The sequence below is a fragment of the Eucalyptus grandis genome, chromosome 1 (genome assembly GCF_016545825.1).
Source record: "Eucalyptus grandis isolate ANBG69807.140 chromosome 1, ASM1654582v1, whole genome shotgun sequence".
Lineage (NCBI taxonomy): Eukaryota > Viridiplantae > Streptophyta > Magnoliopsida > Myrtales > Myrtaceae > Eucalyptus > Eucalyptus grandis.
The window spans coordinates 24127965-24146248 of NC_052612.1; the positions used below are offsets into that span (position 1 = coordinate 24127965).

Here is an 18284-nt window from a genome sequence, read left to right on the forward strand (position 1 = left end):
TAATTATGTCAAAATTCATTTTGATTATTGTAGAAATAAAAATCTTCGAAGGGACCTTACCAAAAGAAAAAAAATCTTCGAAGGGAGATCGAAGGCATTGAATAAATTGATTGATTGGTTAATTAATCAATTAAATTAGTCGATATTCCAAATCCAACGTGGATACCCCTCACTCAGATATAGACTTCGAGAAAGCTTTTTCTTTTGGCATTTTGACCTCAAAGCCCACGCACATATTCGCACGGACAGCGTCACACGAAAAACCAAAACAGAAGTGCACCGTTTAGTTTACATTTAACATCCAGAGCAACAGTAACCCCACATGGTCGGTATTATCTGGTGCAGGCCGCTTCTTCTACGCGATAATCTCTCTGCTACTAAATAAGAGGTCAAGAGCTCCTCTGTTCTCCCTTTCACACCCTCCCAACGCGTATCCCTACACACACGCACATACGCATTGTTTCTCTTCGAATTGGCAGGAAAAAAAAGAAGAAAACAGCAATTCCTAGAGGCAGCAAAAGCTCTGATTGCTTGCTTCTGCTGCTGAAGCTGGTGGTGTTGATGGTGGTGATGGTTTCCTGGTGATGAGTATCGGCGAAACCCTTCATTTCCCACTTCTCTCGCTCGCTTGCATGATGACTATCCCAAATGGTACTCTTCTCTGAGGATCTTCCTTTTGGTTTTCGTTCGTTGGGTCTTTTTGCGGGTTTTGATGTCTGTAGGTTTTGAGTTTTCTTCTTCTGGGTGGATATTGGGGGTCGGGCAGAATTAGGGCAAGAGAGGTTTGACTTTTGATGGATTTGATGTTACTGATTCAGTGTTTCAGGCCTTTGTTTGGGGGATTTCAGGAGATTCTTGGGCTAGGATTAGATATTGTGTTCCTTTAGCGTCTTTCCAATCCAATCTCTCTCCCCCTGTCTCTAGGTAGAGGTTGAAGAGATTTTGTAATAGCTCCAAAATTTTAGCTTTTCTCTCATTAAAGTATTGGTTCTTTTGTCAGAGGTTTTTATTTCGGAATATTGGTTATCTGTTGGTTATAGTATAGATTGAGCGGGGGAATTGTTCTGGGAATTGGTTTTCGAAGAAGGTGGTTGTACACGGATAGGTTGTTTGAATTTTGTTTGAGGTGCAACTATGGAGCTTTTTAGATCCTGCCCAACTGAAAGAAAACCCACAAACAAAATAAATTGAAATGGGAGATTCTTCTCTCCTTACATCCTTAACAATGGAAAGTCATCACCCATCCACTCTATTGTCCATGGATTCAAGCTCCTCCTCTCATGACGAATCAGTTTTGGAGATGAATCGCCAAATGATTCTTAAGCGGCCGCCAGATATTAACCTACCCCTATCCGTTGAACGGAGCCCATCTCCCTTGCAGTCCTGGAATCCCGACCCCTGCGATATCCTTGATGTGGGCCTTGGTCCCCAAGTTTACGAGACAGAGAGCTTGCTCAATATTCCTAAAGGCGGACGGAAATGTGTAAAGCGGGTGGATAGTATTTGGGGTGCTTGGTTTTTCTTTAGCTTTTATTTTAAGCCTGCGTTGAATGATAAATCCAAGGCAAAGATTGTAAGGGACAGCAATGGAGTATCGGGATTCGATAAATCTGATCTCAAGCTTGACATATTCATGGTTCAGCATGACATGGAGAACATGTACATGTGGGCATTCAAGGAGAGGCCTGACAATGCATTGGGCAAGATGCAGCTAAGGAGTTATATGAATGGGCATTCTCGACAAGGTGAGCGTCCCTTTCCCTTCAGCGTAGATAAGGGTTTTGTTAGATCTCATAGGATGCAGCGGAAGCATTACAGGGGTCTCTCTAACCCACAGTGTATCCACGGGATTGAGGTTGTTCACTCACCCAATCTTATGGGTCTTGATGAGGAAGACCGCAGGCGTTGGATGGAACTCACAGGCAGAGAATTGAATTTCTCTATTCCACCTGAAGCAAGCGATTTTAGTTCTTGGAGAAATCTACCCAACATTGATTTCGAGCTCGAAAGGCCACCTCCACCTGTTAAGTGTGCCTCCAATTCCCAATCCAAGAAGCTGCTTAATGGGTCTGGACTGAATTTGTCTACTCAACCATCAAGCAATGGTAATGGCGATGGTATGGATTTATCACCCATGAGCAGCAAGAAGAGGAAAGACTTTTTCTCACATGGGCTTGAGGATGATCCATATTTGACTGTTAATCCTCCCTCAGATCGGACTATTGATATGGATCTCCACCTGAGTGAACCGCAATGGTTGAATGAGTTCAGTGGGATCATGAAGAATGTTTATGGGCCTGTTACAGCTGCAAAAACAATTTATGAGGATGAGGAGGGTTATTTGATAATCATAAGTTTGCCCTTTGTGGATCTTCAGAAGGTTAAGGTTTCTTGGAGGAATACTCCCACTCATGGAATCATCAAGATATCTGGAGTTAGCACATCTCGAACACCGTTTATCCGGAGGAATGACAGAACATTCAAACTTACAGATCCATCCCCAGAGCATTGCCCTTCTGGGGAATTTGTGAGGGAGATTCCATTATCAACTCGAATTCCTGAAGATGCCAATATAGAAGCCTACTACAACGAACAGGGCTCATTGCTAGAAATAATGGTGCCCAAACTTCGTGCTGGCCCAGAAGAGCACGAGGTCCGTGTTTGCCTTCGCCCTCATCTTGGAGGCAGCGATCTCATTCTGACCTAAGAGTTCTTTTTGTGAAATTTGGAATGGTCAATAGCTGTTCTTGGTGCATCATTTGTTTACTAACATTGTATCACAGCATAGTCTATGAAAGGAAATTTGCATTTCACTTAGCTGCTTAATGAATTAATCCTTTATTGTTTAGATCTATTTGGTTGGATGTGTTATAGCTGGTTAATCACTTTCCTCACATTTAATTTGAAAGATGCTTGAATCACTTTTCTCCTTGAAGTTGTCGGTCTTCCATACCAAACGGAAGTGGGATTCTAATCCCGATCGGTTGCAGCCACTCGCAAGTTATCTTGTTCTAATAGTCAGTTCATTCCGTTGCTTTCTTGCTTTGTGACTTGAACCGCCGCTGCATGTTCTTCTAGTAAATTTAGCAGGCCTAGGGCTAGTCGAACAAATTAAAGTAACCGGATTGGTGTCAGACTTTCTATAATGGTGTTCCTTATTTAGCATCTCCCAGCTCCGCTGGATAGTTGCTGTGATTCCTGTTAGGTTCATCAGTTGTTCACATCATGTCGCAGGGGATATGGGTTCTTTTCATTGGTCCAACACGCCTGAGAACCAGGATTTCCCCCTCCTTATATGGAACTTACTCATCGATCGAGGACTCGAATTTGTTTGCCATCCTCTGCACATGTCCTCAACAATTTAGTTTTAATGGACCCCCTTACATTGATCCAGCTGGTTGGATTTGGTTTTGCTACCTCAGTATGTCACGGACTCACTCCATAGACACATCATGCCTTTCTCATTTCAACGCGTGAGCAGCTGGACTCTGGCACTCGCGAAGTCCCTCTCTCCCAACTTGCCGTAGTAATCATTCGAGCTTCCTATTAATAATTCACAAAGCAAGATCAACGGTCCGTCCGTATTCCGTAAGTTAAAGACTGCTACGATGAGTAGGACCCATTTCTGCTGTTGCAACATGGTGTTTCAACGTGCACAGCGGCGGTATGAGGTGACTTACTTGTCAAAGCGTGAATCGCGTGTCTAGCACGTACATGACTTATCAGTCTCACATTACTTATCGATCTCTCGGCCTATCACGAAACGGGTCAATCACGGTCGGTGATGTTTTTTCTGGGATGAACGTGATAGACATCTAGCCTGCAGAGGACCTGGTCCAAATTGGGGGCTGGCTCCTAGGCAAAGACCGTATAATATATATGGCCAAAAGGCACCAGAAGACACGCATTTATAATTACACAATGACTACTCCTCTTTCTTCCCAGGTTTCTCTGCCTACCTGATCTAGAAACGTTGACAAAACTTCCAAAATCATTAACAACACCCCCCCCTTTCTCTCTCTCTCTCTCTCGCTCTCGGGACCGAGTCAGGTGAGCCGTGGTCGTACGCAAGAGAGAGGGGTCAAGGAAGGCGTCCCGTGACTGTGAACGATGATGATGTCCCGAAAGGGGCTCGGATTGCATCGTGGGTGTCCTTGTCTGCTGGCTTCTCCCCTCTTGTTTTCCTCGCTCTTTGCCCTTTCCGGAGTTTGTTGTGTTGGGTTGTCCATTTGACGAGTGGATTCCACTAAGGCTGAGGGGGACTTTGAAATTAAAAAGCCAAAAGGGAAAAGCAGCAAATTAGAATTTGCAGTTGATTTGCTCTTCTTTTTCTTCTCGGTGGGGACGGGTAAAGCGTGAGGAAAGGATTAAACAAAAGAGGGTGGGGCGTGTTTGCTTTTTGAATCTGATATGTGATTTGTCAAATCGTCGGGGTTGGTGGATAAGCACATCCGTTTCGTGCAACTTCAGCTTTTGTTGTTTAATTATGAGCCCATATCATCACGTTTATATAAAAATATATATATAATTATCAAAGAGCAGAAAACGGTTTTTTTCACGAAAACGCGGTTTGGATGGTTGGAGACAAAAAAAGCTTTTTGGAAAAGTAACAGTCAACATAATCTATAATTATAGATTTATAAGTTTTGTGTTAATAACAAAATGATTTTCTTTAGGAAATTTATATTAATGAAATTGCATTTTCCTTTAAATTTAAAGCTTGTCTTGTGGGTAAATTTTAATGCAATTACTAAAGTGTATGGATTAATACAGGTCGCACTAAAATTTACACAATAGTACTACTTCCTTCAACTTTCTCCATCTACCTTGTCCATTAAATACGTAAGCGATGGATGGTTTCTTGAATCTATTCAAATTAATAAGCATCTTGCAGGCGCAAAATTGCATGGGCTATCAAAAACTCAAAGATCCTTATTTGATTTCCAAATTTTAATATATATATTCCGTCTCTCTTTTCATTTTTCCATATATATATATATATATATATATAGTATACACACGTGGTCTTTAGAAACTTTCAAGTTTACATTTAAATCTGTAGAAAATAGGGAAAATTACCAAAAATAGTCATAAAACCTATTGTAATTATGCAAGTTAAGTTATAAACTTATTTTTTGACCAATTGAGTCCTAAACCTTTTACAATTACTTATGATGAGTCCATCCGACCAAAATTAGCCCCGGCGCCGATGTGGCACTTGGCTGGCATGGCGACTTCTTTTTTTTTTTAACAATATTTTATTTTTGAAATATTTTATTAATTTTTTTTTTTCCTTTTTCTCTCTTTTTTTCCCCTTCTCCCTCTTCCTTTTTCCTCCCTCCTCCCTCCTCCTTCGGCGAACTTGCCCCCAACGATGGTGGGGCGAGCCCCCGCCAAATCTAGCGAGGGCTACCTTGTAGTCGTTGGGCAAGGCAAGCCCTCACCAGATCCGACTAGGAGGGCCTTGCCAGACGCGTCGCCGACCCCCCACCCCTCCGCCGAATCCGGCGAGGGCTACCTTGTAGTCGTTGGGCAAGGCAAGCCCTCACCCGAGATCCGACGAGGAGGGCCTTGCCGACGCGTCGCCGACCCCCCCACCCCTCTGCCGAATCGGCGAGGGCTACCTTGTAGTCGTTGGGCAAGGCAAGCCCTCACCGGATCCGACGAGGAGGGCCTTGCCCACGCGTCGCCAACCCCCCCACCCCTCTCGCCGAATGGGCGAGGGCCGGCCTTGCAATCGCCATGCAAGGCCCCTCGCCAAATCGAGCGGGGTTCGCCCGCTTGTCATTGGGCGCGTGCTCATCGACTAGCAAGGCGAGCCTCGCTAGATCACCTCGCCCGATCCGGCGAGGTTTCTCCTACCGTCGCTAGGCGCAAGCTCGTCGATCGGCATGGCTCACCTCGCCAGACCCCGCGACAGTAAGGCCCCCATCGCCGGATTGGGTGAGGGCTCGCCCCGCTAATGGTTAGGTGAGCTCGACCTCGCCCAGTGACGGCGAGGCGAGCTAGCCCGCCTTAGTCCGGCGACCGCCCCCTCCCCTCTAGTCGATCGCTGGAGCCAAAGAAAAAAGGAGGGAGGAGGAAGGAGGGAGAGGGAGAAGGGGAAAAAAATTAATAAATTATTTCAAAAAAATATTATTAAAAAAAAGGTTGCCAGCATCGACCGACTGCCACGTTAACGTTGGCTGGCCAATTTTGACCGAATAGACTGATCAGGAATAATTGTAAAAGAGTTAGGACTTAATTGGTCAAGAAAATAAATTTAGAACTAAATTGGCACAATTATAATAGGTTTATGACTTTTTTGGTAATTTTCCCTAGAAATGATATATCAACTAAGATATCAAACGGATTTAAGAAAAACAAGAGGGGATTGGTTACCTAAACGTGGGGAACCCCTTTTTGCTTGTATAGTACTAATATATATAGTACTACATATTAGTTGATAATTATGTTAACTATATGGGTATGAATGAAATGTACCATAAGAGCATTGAAACAAAATAAAGAATTATAATTAGAAGTGACGCATGACAAATTTTGTTGAGTGAAAATAATGTCTAAAAAAATGTTAATCGGTCAAACTGAACATTTCTTTTAATTAAGGAACATTTAAATAAACTAAGAAAAGGTCAAATGATTTTCCAATTTATAAATAAAATAAAAAATAAACATATCTAGCTTCGTTTCGCAGATAATGAATGATTTGAAAAATGTTTTTATATTAAACAATAATTCATGCCTAAATATTTTTGTGGACGATGAAAATATTCTTTGTTTATTAATTAATTAAACCGATACAAATAGTCAATTTAGGAAAATGTTTTCCAAATCATTCATTTTTCGCGAATTAGATGGAACTTCAATTTGCACAATCACTTCAACGTGAAAATGAAATAATAAATGAAGTTTTGGGCAGTTGGTGCACACAAATTGAAGTTTAGTGGCTGAAACTCACTGAGATTAGTTATTTATTAAGACTTTAGAGTGCCATTTACTTTCGAAAAAAAGAAGGGAAATGCTATATTACTAGGGGTGTTCGGTTCTTGATAAGATCCTGTTCAATGGAACTGATCACTTGGCAATCTCACATCCAAATTTCGGCAACCAAGACATAATGTTGAATTTGAAATTTTAAAAAAATGATTATTGCCCAGATGGAAATTGAATTGCTAGGTATGCCCCTTAAAAAATGTACAAACCATCCAGGGCCACACGTTGCTAAGGAATTATTGAAGTTTTTAGAAAAGGATTTCACGATAAAGTAAATTAAGTAATTTCCTGAGATAATTAATCATCTTAGGGATCTTGTTCAAAGCTACTGATTCCACTAAAGTTGAGGTTGAAAAATCCTCCGCCTTTGGGAAAGGCTCAAATTAAAGTAGTAACAAAACTTAAGGAAGTCATGCAAACTCTTCATTGACTGCAAATACCATCTACCAAGAAAAGAGTCCTCTAGATTGATGTAGTGATGAATACTAGACAACTATACTGTTTCAAGAGATTAATGATAAGTGACACATTTGCGCCTATAAAAGTGAAAAGTTTTCTCAAGTTGAAATGTATTATCACTCTACTTTCAAAGAAATATTGGCAATAAAGAATAGAATAAAAAAGTTCGAGTTTCATCGTATTGGCCATCATTTCCTAGTAGAATTGGATATGGCATCTCTTCCCTAGATTACCAAATTCAAGCAAAAACAAATTCCTCATTACTAGTTGTTTCGATTGGCTGAATGGTTCTTGAAGTACTCTTTCGAGACCAAACACATCGCTGGAGAAAAAAATGTGCTTGCTGACTTTCTTTGAAGACCAAAGGCACCAACGGAGATGAACATGTACATTTTCAGGCTTTCTTTTCCCCAGGTAGAAAAGTACAAAATTGAGACAATGCGAGAATGGTCAAGTCTAGAATATTGCTAGGAGATTATCAAGCAAATCCAGAATGATAGACTTTTTGAAAATCTTGACAATTTCATGTGCAATGTCACATAGATCTTTCAATTGCATGGAGGCTCGATCCTTCAGCATTTTGGATCAAACCCCTAGTATCCATTCATACACCTATTAATTTGAAAGGAAGATGATTTCCCTGAAACATTTCTATGGTTGTTATGGTACTTGTGACATCTTCATTCCAACCCCAATCTTCGAAATGGGATTTCAACGGTGATCTCTTGCTTGATAGACCATGGAAGTGCCAAGAAGGCCACTTTGAGGTGAAAACTCAATTTTTCATAAACAAATAGCAAAAAATTCGAATGGGGCTGGCCATTTGTGCATTCTCAGTATACCATTCATCTTCTCCTCTCTAGGGTGCGATTTCTGCACTATTCACTCCGCTTGATCTCTTGCTTGTCCCGTGAGTTGCAATCGCTAGCTTGACTCTATTTTTGGAGGGGTTCTTCTTCTGACCTCTCCTAGTTCTCATTAACCAGTTTCCTCCAATTCGCCCCCGAAGTAGAGATCGAAGAGGCCCTACTTTCTTCTTGATTCGTTGCTGCTGTCGCCTTTGCTTTCTACGTGTAATCGGTGCCGAAGCCTCTCCAGGGCTTTGCGGTGGAAGTTTGGTCTCCTTAGCACCCACCCCTCCGCACCACTTGTTAACCCTTTTCCTTGGTATGGCTTCATTCCCTACTGATTTCGTACTGTAGAAGGGTTTATGAGCTGAAAGAGGGACTCTGCTATGGCGTCTTCTTCGGCTGTAGGGGTAAGGATCTCACCCCCTCTTCTCAGATTGCTTTGGCTCGACCGCCTGTGATTTTGGGTTAGGCCTCTCCTTTCGTTGTGGATCCAGCCTCGATCAGTGATGGAACCAAGCAAGGGCCGCGCTTTAGGCCTGCTCGCGTGGGGCGGTCTCGTGGCCGTAGTCGTACTTGTGCTCCCGCCAAGCATTTCCAAGGCTCAGCCCAGCCTCCTAGTAACTCGAGGCCCCCCCTGCTTGGTCTTGGGTTAATGTGGCACGCCTTGCTACCAAAGGATATGAGCTGACCTACGTCCCTCCTTTCTTTGTGGACAATAGGCCGATGGTTAGGTTGTCCAAGGAGGTACTCTAGGCTGCCAACCCCAAGTGGCATGAGTCCTTGGTTGGGTATTTTGTAGGAAAGAGACTTCCATTTCAGCTCACCGAGCAAGCCTTGAAGAATACTTGGGGCCCCAAGCTCGTGGATGTACTTGCCGATGACCAAGGCTGTTTCTTTTTTCATGTTTCGGATCCTGTGTTCCGAAGGAAGATCATGGAAGAGGGCCCCCTTACGGTTGCAAGGGTTCTCCTAATTTTAAAGAAATGGAAACCTCTTCTGGAGCTGAAAAAGGTCAAGCATTTGACCGTGCTGGTGTGGATTAGGCTGAAGAATCTCCTTTTTCACTTATGGTAGGTGCCGGCAATAAGTGCAATTTCTAGCACCATTGGCAAGCCCCGCTATGTGGATCAACGTACGGAGGCAATGATGATGATCGCGTTTGTAAGAGTGTGCATTGAGATCTAAGCAAACTAGGTGAGATGCTCGTCGATGGAAGTGGTTGTTGATGGAGTGTTGCGGTCGATGGCCATTGAATATGAATGGAGGCCTGCTGAGTGCCTCAAATGTGGCGTTTTTGGCCACAAAGGTGAGGCATCCCCTGCCCCCAACAACCTGGAGAAGACAAGAGTGCAGGCCCAAGCTTTGGCTACTCCTTCGGTCCCTGTTTAACTCCCTACTTCTGGTTCGGCTGTCCCTGCAAAACCAGGCCATGCGTGGAAGTCGGTGAAGGGCAAGAAAAAGAAGGCCCCTCCCCTTGTGGAAGCAAGCTATTCCATTCAAGTTAGTTCGAGTGACAAAGGCCGGTCTCTGAAAGTAAAGTCTGTTGCAAGAGGCTTGACTTTGGAGTAAGCACACAACGAAAGGTGAGATTGTGCAATCCAAAGTCTTCAACAACAAATTGAGCGAGTCCTTAATCTTCTAGAGAATCCGGCGAGACAAGGACAATGAGCAAGGCATCCCAACGAACGCCATCAGCGTGACGATTCCGAATTTCATCAAAATTTTGATGGTGATTTCGAGTCCACTGGAGACAACTGAACGATTCTACACTCTAGTGCTTATGAATCTCCAATTCGATGACAATGATGAAGAGGGAGGCATAAGGAGGATGAAAGAGACATGAAAGTGGAGATCCCTGAGTTTGACGGTAATTTCAACCGAACGAATTTTTGACCTCAAGTCCTATTCGGATGAGAAGAAATGTAAGGTTGCTGTCCTAAAACTGACCAAATATGCTACTCTATGGTGGGAGAATCTAAAGCATCAACGAGCAAGGGAAATAAAATGCCGAATCAAGTCTTGGGAAAAACTCCAGAAGTTGATGAAGAAGAGGTTCTTGCTCGACAACTATAAGCAAGATCTCATCCTCAAACTTAATTCCCTACGACAACAAGGGATGAGTGTTGAAGAATACATTCGTGAGTTGGAACAACTCAAAATGAGGGGTGAAGTTCCAAAAGTTTCTGAGCAAACCATTGTTCGTTTCCTTGGCGGCATGAATCAAGAAATTGCCGTTATGGTTGAACTTCAACCTTATTGGTCCTTTGAAGACGTATGCAAGTTAGTCCTAAAAGTAAAAAAACAATTGAAGAGCAAGAGGTTTTCCTCTAGAACCTCAACAAAGGCGACATCCTATTTTAAGGGTGCTTTCTCAAGATGGGGCGAGAGTACATCGACAAAAGACAAAGGTAAGGGAAAAATTGCAAAGCCTTCCAAAGAAGTCCAACAGAAGTTTGAAGGCGATGTAGGAAAATGCTTTAAGTGCCATGGTTTTGGGCATTTACAAGCGAATTGTGCAAATTGGAGAGTTATGACTCATCAAGAAATTTAGGAGATCAATTTGGCGTTTCAAGCGGTCGAGGGCAATCAAGACCAAAATATTTCTAAATCTGATTAGGAAGAAGAAGTACTGGAGAAAGCTGATGATGGCGAGCTGTTGATTATCCGAAGAGCATTGCACGTTGAAGTTTCTCCTGATTTGCAAAGGGAGAATATATTTCACACCCCTTGCACTATTAACGGAAAGGTGTGTTCGGTGATCATCGATGGTGGGAGCTGCACCAATGTTGCTTCGACAACTCTTGTCGACAAGCTAAAGCTTCCAACCACGAAACATCCTCCACCATACAAACTCCAATGGCTCAATCAAGGGAATGAACACAAGGTAACCAAACGAGTTTTTATATCATTTTCCATTGGCAAGAACTATCGAGATCCGGTTGTATGTGATGTGATTCCTATGGAGGCATGTCACATATTATTAGGTAGACCATGGCAATTTAATATAACGGCTATGCATGATGGTCGGAAAAACACATATTCTTTTCATAAGGAACAAAAATACATTACTCTTTTACCCTTGAATCATTCTTCGATACATAATAATCAACCTAGGGAGGGAAACACTTGTAAGGAAAATCTGTTCTTGAGTGAAACATGGGTTGAGAGAGCCATTAGCAAACAAAATAATGTATTTGCTTTGCTTGTGGTCAAGAAAAAGAGTGAGATAGAACAACCCATACATCCAAAAATGCATTGCTTGTTGAAAGAATTTGCAGATGTGTTCCCGGAGGATTTGCCACCTGGATTACCTCCTGTAAGAGGTATTGAGCATCATGCAAGCCAGCCTATCGATGCAATCCAGAGGAAACGAAGGAGTTGCATAGACAAGTCGATGAACTAATTGTCAAAGGATACGTCCGAGAAAGCATGAGCTTCTGTTCTGTTCCGACTCTACTTGTACCTAAGAAGGATGGTACATACTGAATGTGTGTCGATAGCTAGGCCATCAACAACATCACCATTAAGTATTGGTTCTTATGTGTTTTCAAACATAGATTTGCGGAGTGGTTATCATCAAATCAAAATGCGAGAAGGTGATGAATGGAAGACGGCTTTCAAGACCAAGGGAGGCCTTTATGAGTGGTTGGTTATGCCATTCGCATTATCTAATGCTTCGAGAATCTTCATGAGACTTATGAACGAGGTTCTTCATTCTTTTATTGGTCAATTTGTCCTTGTTTATTTCGACGATATTCTTGTTTATAGCAGGAACGAGGAGGAGCATATCTCTCACTTAAAATAGGTCTTTAATGTCTTGAGAGAACGAAAACTATATGCTAAAATGGAGAAATGTGAGTTCTTCTCTCCAAGCATTGTGTTTCTTGGTTATGTGGTTTCCAAAGATGGAATCTCTGTTGATCAAGCCAAGGTGGAAGTTATGAAGACTTGGTCGGTTCCGAAGTCTATTTCTGATGTAAGAAGTTTTCATGGACTTGTTTCTTTCTATTGACGTTTTATCAAAAATTTTAGTACCATCATGGCTCCTATAACTGAATGCATGAAGAATGGTGCTTTTGAATGGACAAAAGCTGCTCAAAACGCCTTTGAGGGAAGGAGAAACTTTGTGAGTCCCCCATTTTTGTACTTCCTGATTTTGATAAAGTATTTGAAGTTGAGTGTGATGCAAGCAGAGTTTGTATTGGTGCTGTTCTGGTGTAAGCACAAAAACCATTGGCATATTTCAGCAAAAAGTTATCTGATTCCAAGAGGAACTTTTCAACTTATGACAAATAGTTATATGCCATTGTTCGAGCTCTTGATCATTGGAGTCATTATTTGAGGCCAAAACAATTTTTCCTTCATTCTGATCATGAGGCATTTAAGTTTATTAGTAGCCAACGTAAGCTTAATTCTAGACATGCAAAATGGGTAGAATTTCTTCAATCATTTTCTTTTGTCTCAAACTATAAACTTGGGCAAACTGATGTTGTAGCAGATGCTTTATCGAGAAGACATTCTATGCTTGCTATTCTGGACTCTAGGATTCATGGATTTCAATCAATGAAAGAACTTTATTCTGAAGATGCGGAGTTCTCATCCATCATCAACAATTGCAAGCGGGGTGTTCAAGGTATATATTCTTTGCAAGATGGGTTTCTTTTTAAAGGAAATCAATTATGTGTGCCAAAGAGTTCTTTTCGCGAATTGCTAATTCGGGAAGTGCATGGTGGAGCATTGGCTGGTCATTTTCGTATTAACAAAACTCTTGAGGTTCTTCAAGAGTATTTCTATTGGCCAAAGATGAGTGGCGATGTGCATGCTATCATCTCAAGGTGTGCAACATGTCAAAGATCAAAAAGCCATTTCCATCAAGTTTTGTATACTCCACTTCCGGTACCATTGCAGCCTTGGGAAGATGTTAGCATGGGTTTCATTGTGGCTCTACCAAGAACTCAAAGAGGAAAAGTTGCTATCATGATGGTCGTCAATTGGTTCTCTAAAATGGCTCATTTCGTGCCATGTCACAAGACCAATGATGCATCTCATATTGCTAAATTATATTTCAAAGAGATTATTCGCATTCATGGAGTACCAAAGTCCATTGTGTCGGATCGTGATTCCAAGTTCTAATGTTACTTTTGGAGGACTCTATGGAGAATGCTTGGTACAAGACTCTTATTCAGTACAGATTGTCATCCCCAAATGGATGGACAAATGGAGGTAACAAATTGTACTCTAACCACTCTTCTTCGTGGTATGGTGAGTAAATTGTTAAAAGATTGGGATTTCAAACTCGCGCATGCTGAATTTGCTTACAATCGATCACCAAGTTATACTACTGGTCAATCGCCATTTGAAGTTGTGTATGGAATTAATCCTCTCACACCCATTGATTTCATTCCAATTCCGTCTAACTCTCAAGTGAGCTTTGATGGCAGGAAAAGAGCTGAATCAATGAAGAAGCTGCATGAGCAGATTCGATCCAACATTGGAAAGGCCACTGAATCTTACAAGAAGAAAGCTAATGAACATCGCAAGAAGACTCAATTTCAACCGGGCGATCTTGTGTGGCTTCACTTGAGGAAGGAGAGATTCCCATTTCGTCGAAAGAACGAGCTCATGCCTAGAGTTGATGGTCCCTTTAAAGTTATTGAGCGAATTGGTGACAATGCTTACAAGAGTGACCTTCTTGGAGAGTTTGGAGTTTCGGCAACATTCAACGTGGGAGATGTTTCTCCTTTCTTGGAGGATGAAAACCTGCTAGATTTGAGGAAAAATCTCAAACAACGTGGGGAGGATGATGTGGTGGAACATCCAATGTAGCTCCATCGATCAACTCAGAACTATCGATGCTTATCCAAGCCAATAAAGAAGTTGGGCATTATGTGCTTCGATGGATCATTTTGAATGAATAATGTTAATTACTTATCGGTACTTTGTGGTATATCGATAGCTATCAATTGAAGGCCATTTTAGATATCTTGTATGACAAATTGATGAAGTTTCAAGAGGATTATTTTCTGGTCAAGGGAGGAGCACGAATTTTGGGAAGGCTAAAGGTTCACAAATGCGGTTCAAGAATATGGAAAGGCAAAGGTTCAAGATTACGGAAAGCTTACAGTTCAAAAATGCGGAAGGCCGAAGATTAATGTCATTTAGTGCCCGTGTTAATAAAAGCTTTTCTTAAGTTTCTAGGTGTCTTTATTTTTATGTAGCTCAAGAGTTGAACGTTTAAGTTCCTAGGTCATTAAAGTTTGTTTTTAATATTTCCCAAGGCTAAAATCCTCCTATAAATAGGGGAAACTATCCAATGTAAGGGAGATACGAATTTGATGAATGAGAATGATGAGATTTCCTCAACTTGAGTGAACTCTTTTGGAGAGTGGATAACTCCTTTCGGTTTCTTTATCCTTGGAGAGTAGATCACTCCTTGGTGGTGAGCCAAGAAGCCCTTTATGCTTGACTGGTGGAATCTTTAGGCCTTGGTAGTGAGCTTCTCTTATCCCGAAATCCTTTATCCTTGGCTAGTGGAAATTTTAGGCCTTGGTGGTGAACTTCGTAGATCTCGATCCTCTTCTTCGGTTGGTGGCATCGCCTTTATACCTTGGCAGGAAATCTTTCTATCTTTTCTTATTCCTTTTCGTTTCTTCCTTGTATACACTACTCCATACACTTAACCACAAAAATCCCCTCTAAAAAATTTCCGTTCTTGAATCACTCACCCCATCACGCATCACGTGCGGACGCTGAGGTTTTCCATTTCGTGGAATGGGAAGTTACATGGCTTTTTTCCTTGTGGTAGGGGCCTTCAGTAAAGAGACCCCATGTCTCCCTATTTATTTACATTGATTATGGAGATGCTCTCGAGGATCCTCACTAAGTGCTCCTTGCAACTGGAGTTTAGGTTCTTTTGGAGATGTAGAGCCACCAACCTCTCACATTTGTTCTTTGCAGATGATGTTTTCCTCTTTTGTCAAGCCAACTTGCCTTTTGTGACTCTCCTCAAAGAAGGCCTCCATACGTTTTTTTGTTGGAGCGGTTTGTCCCCGAATTCAAGGAAAAGTGAGGTGTTCTTTTCTGGGCACTCACTGGCCTTAAAGAACCAAATCCTGCTTGACCTAGGCTTTGTAGAAGAGATCTTTCTAGTTCGTTACCTGGGAGTTTCGACCATAACGTCAAGGTTGGGGAAGGCGGATTGTGTTGCTCTCATTGGACCCACCGGTTACTGTCTTTTGCTGGCCGGCTTCAGCTGATCAGCACTGGTTCTTATCTTTTGCTATCCGGCTTTAGCTGATCAGGTTAGTGCTACATGCTATCTAGGCCTTTTGGGTGAGTGTTTTTATTGTTCTTGCAGGTGTGTTGGACCAAATTATCCTCAGACAATTTGTTTAGAAAGGTCCAAAGTTAGGTAAAGGGGGTGCTAAGGTAGCCTGGGACAATGTTTGCCTTCCCAAAGATGTGAGAGGTCTTGGTATCCGGAGACATCGTGATTGTAACAAGGCTGTTATGGTGAAGCATATTTGGAGCTTATTTTTTAGACAATGAGTCGCTTTGGTGTAAGTGGATCCACTCCACCTTCCTTAAAAGGAGGAACTTCTTAGTTGTGAAGAAGCCGACTTATTGCTCTTGGGCCTAGAAGAAGATCTTTCAACTCAGAGCGGAAGTCCGTCTTAGCTTCTGGTGGAGAATAGGGAATGGCCTATCTACATTACTTTAGTTTGACAATTGGCATCCTAGGGGACCTTTGAACGTGGTTTTCTCAGATTCGCTCATCTATAGCTCCGAACCTTCTAGGGAGACTACAATAGCTGACCTTTTTACGGAATAAGGTTGGTGTTGGAGTTGTGGGAGTCCCCCTCTTCCCTCCCCTCTATCTTAACCGAGATTGCTTTTGTTGGAAGGAAAACTCAGCAAGTTTACGGTTGCCACGGCTTGGGAGGCCTTTAGGTGGAAGAAGCCTCGAGTTTTTTGGCGTCGATTCGTTTGGAATAACGCCATCATGCCTTGGTACCAAATTCACATTTGGCTCATCTCCAAGCGTAGGCTTCCCATCCAAGCTCCCCTACTCTCTTATGGTCGGATTGATACTACCTATTGCCCTTTTTGCAATGAGGTGCCTGACTCTATCGATAATCTTTTTTTCGAGTGTCGTATCACGGCTGGTATTACTTTCTTTGGGTCGACCGGGTGCAATCTTCCATGGCATAACCGGTCTTGGTTTGAGAATCTCCACTAGGGCACAACCTTTCCTGCGGGCAAGGACTCTTTAAAAGCATTGCACGGTGTTTTTTATTTGGTGCACTTTGTCACATCATTTGGAAGAATATGAACAATATTCTCTTCAGAGAGGAGCCGATCTCCATTCCAACCATGAAGAAGAATTTTCTCAAAGTCATCAAACACAAGTCTCTCTCCTTCATGAATGTGGAAGACTCTATCAAGGATAGGAGACAACAACGCAGGTGGGACAATAATCCGAGTATCATCGCTCTGTGCAATTTCCAACCGTCCGTCTAACCCTTGGAGGCCGTCCGGTTTGCTGTTCATCCACCTCAGTTTGTGGATTCTTTTGCTTGTGGTGGGAGGCAGGTTTTGCTCCCCTTTCTTTTGTTGGTTGCTCTTGACTGGCGGTTGTTCATGCCGTCTAGTGCTCTCTGTTTCACTCATAATGAGTCTGTTCATCTTGAGTACAAGTTTTTGAAACTGATTCATTTGTATAGTTTGGTCTTTCATGATGCGGGTGCATCCAACGTAGCTCCATCGACCAACTCAGAACCATCAATGCTTATCCAAGCCAATAAAGAAGTTGGGCATTATGTTCTTCGATGGATCATTTTGAATGAATAATGTTAAATTTCTTATCGGTACTTTGTGGTATATTGATAGGTATCAATGGGAGGTCATTTTAGATGTCTTGTATGACCAATTGATGAAGTTTCAGGAGGATTATTTTCTGATCAAGGGAGGAGCTCGAATTCTGGGAAGGCTAAAGGTTCACGAATGCGATTCAAGAATATGGAAAGCTAACGGTTCGAGAATGTGGAAGGCCGACGATTAAAGGCATTTAGTTCCCGTGTTAATAGTGGCTTTTTATTAAGTTCCTAGGTGTTTTTATTTTATGTAGCTGAAGAGTCGAACGTTTAAGTTCCTAGGTCATTAAAATTTGTTTTTAATATTTCCTAATGCTGAAATCCTCCTATAAAATAGAGGTAACCATCCAATGTAGGGGAGATACGAATTTCATGAATGAAAATGGTGAGATTTCCTCTGCTTGAGTGAACTCCTTTGGAGAGTGGATAACTCCTTTTGGTTTCTTTATCCTTCGAGCGTAGATCACTCCTTGGTGGTGAGCCAAGAAGCCCTTTATCATTGGCTGGTGGAATCTTTAGGCCTTGGTGGTGAGCTTCTCCTATCCCAAAGTGCTTTATCCTTGGCTGGTGGAAGCTTTAGGCCTTGGTGGTGAGCTTCATAGATCTCGATCCTCATCCTCGGTTGGTGGCGTGGCCTTTATACCTTGGGAGGAGATCGTTCTATCTTTTCTTGAATCACTCACCCCATCACGCATGATTTCCCCAATATATTACTTACTTTCACCCAAAAAAAAAAAAAAAAATAGAGGAAAATTCGAAAAGTTGACCTATATGGGCCCAATGGGCTTCATGCTCAAGTATGGGCAAGCCAATAGGGTCCATGGACCATCCGAGCTCATTTTGGTCTTGGAAAGACTTGTCATTAATGACCCCACGCGCATGAATAGTGAAAAGGCTTGGTGCAATTACCGTTTTGCCGCTGCTAGAAGCCCAAGCCTAATAAAACAAAATGTGTGGATAAAAGAAGATGAGGGGCGTTCAAGGGAGTGGAAGAGAGAGAAGATGACACCATCCCTACCTTATTTACACTATTTCTAGCTTAGGCATGATGGGTGCATTAAATGGAACTTCAAGAAGAAGTGTTGCCAGATGCAACCTTGGCATCCAT

General features: G+C 42.3%; 1 protein-coding gene across 1 annotated transcript; it reads left to right on the plus strand.

Moving 5' to 3' along the window:
* The first annotated feature begins 349 nt into the window (after positions 1–349).
* On the plus strand, positions 350–2882 carry LOC104436485 (hypothetical protein). The gene has a single exon (XM_010049272.3). It carries the CDS (start codon positions 1193–1195, stop codon positions 2705–2707), a length of 1515 nt encoding a protein of 504 aa, XP_010047574.1. The 5' UTR covers positions 350–1192; the 3' UTR covers positions 2708–2882.
* Positions 2883–18284: the final 15402 nt, after the last annotated feature.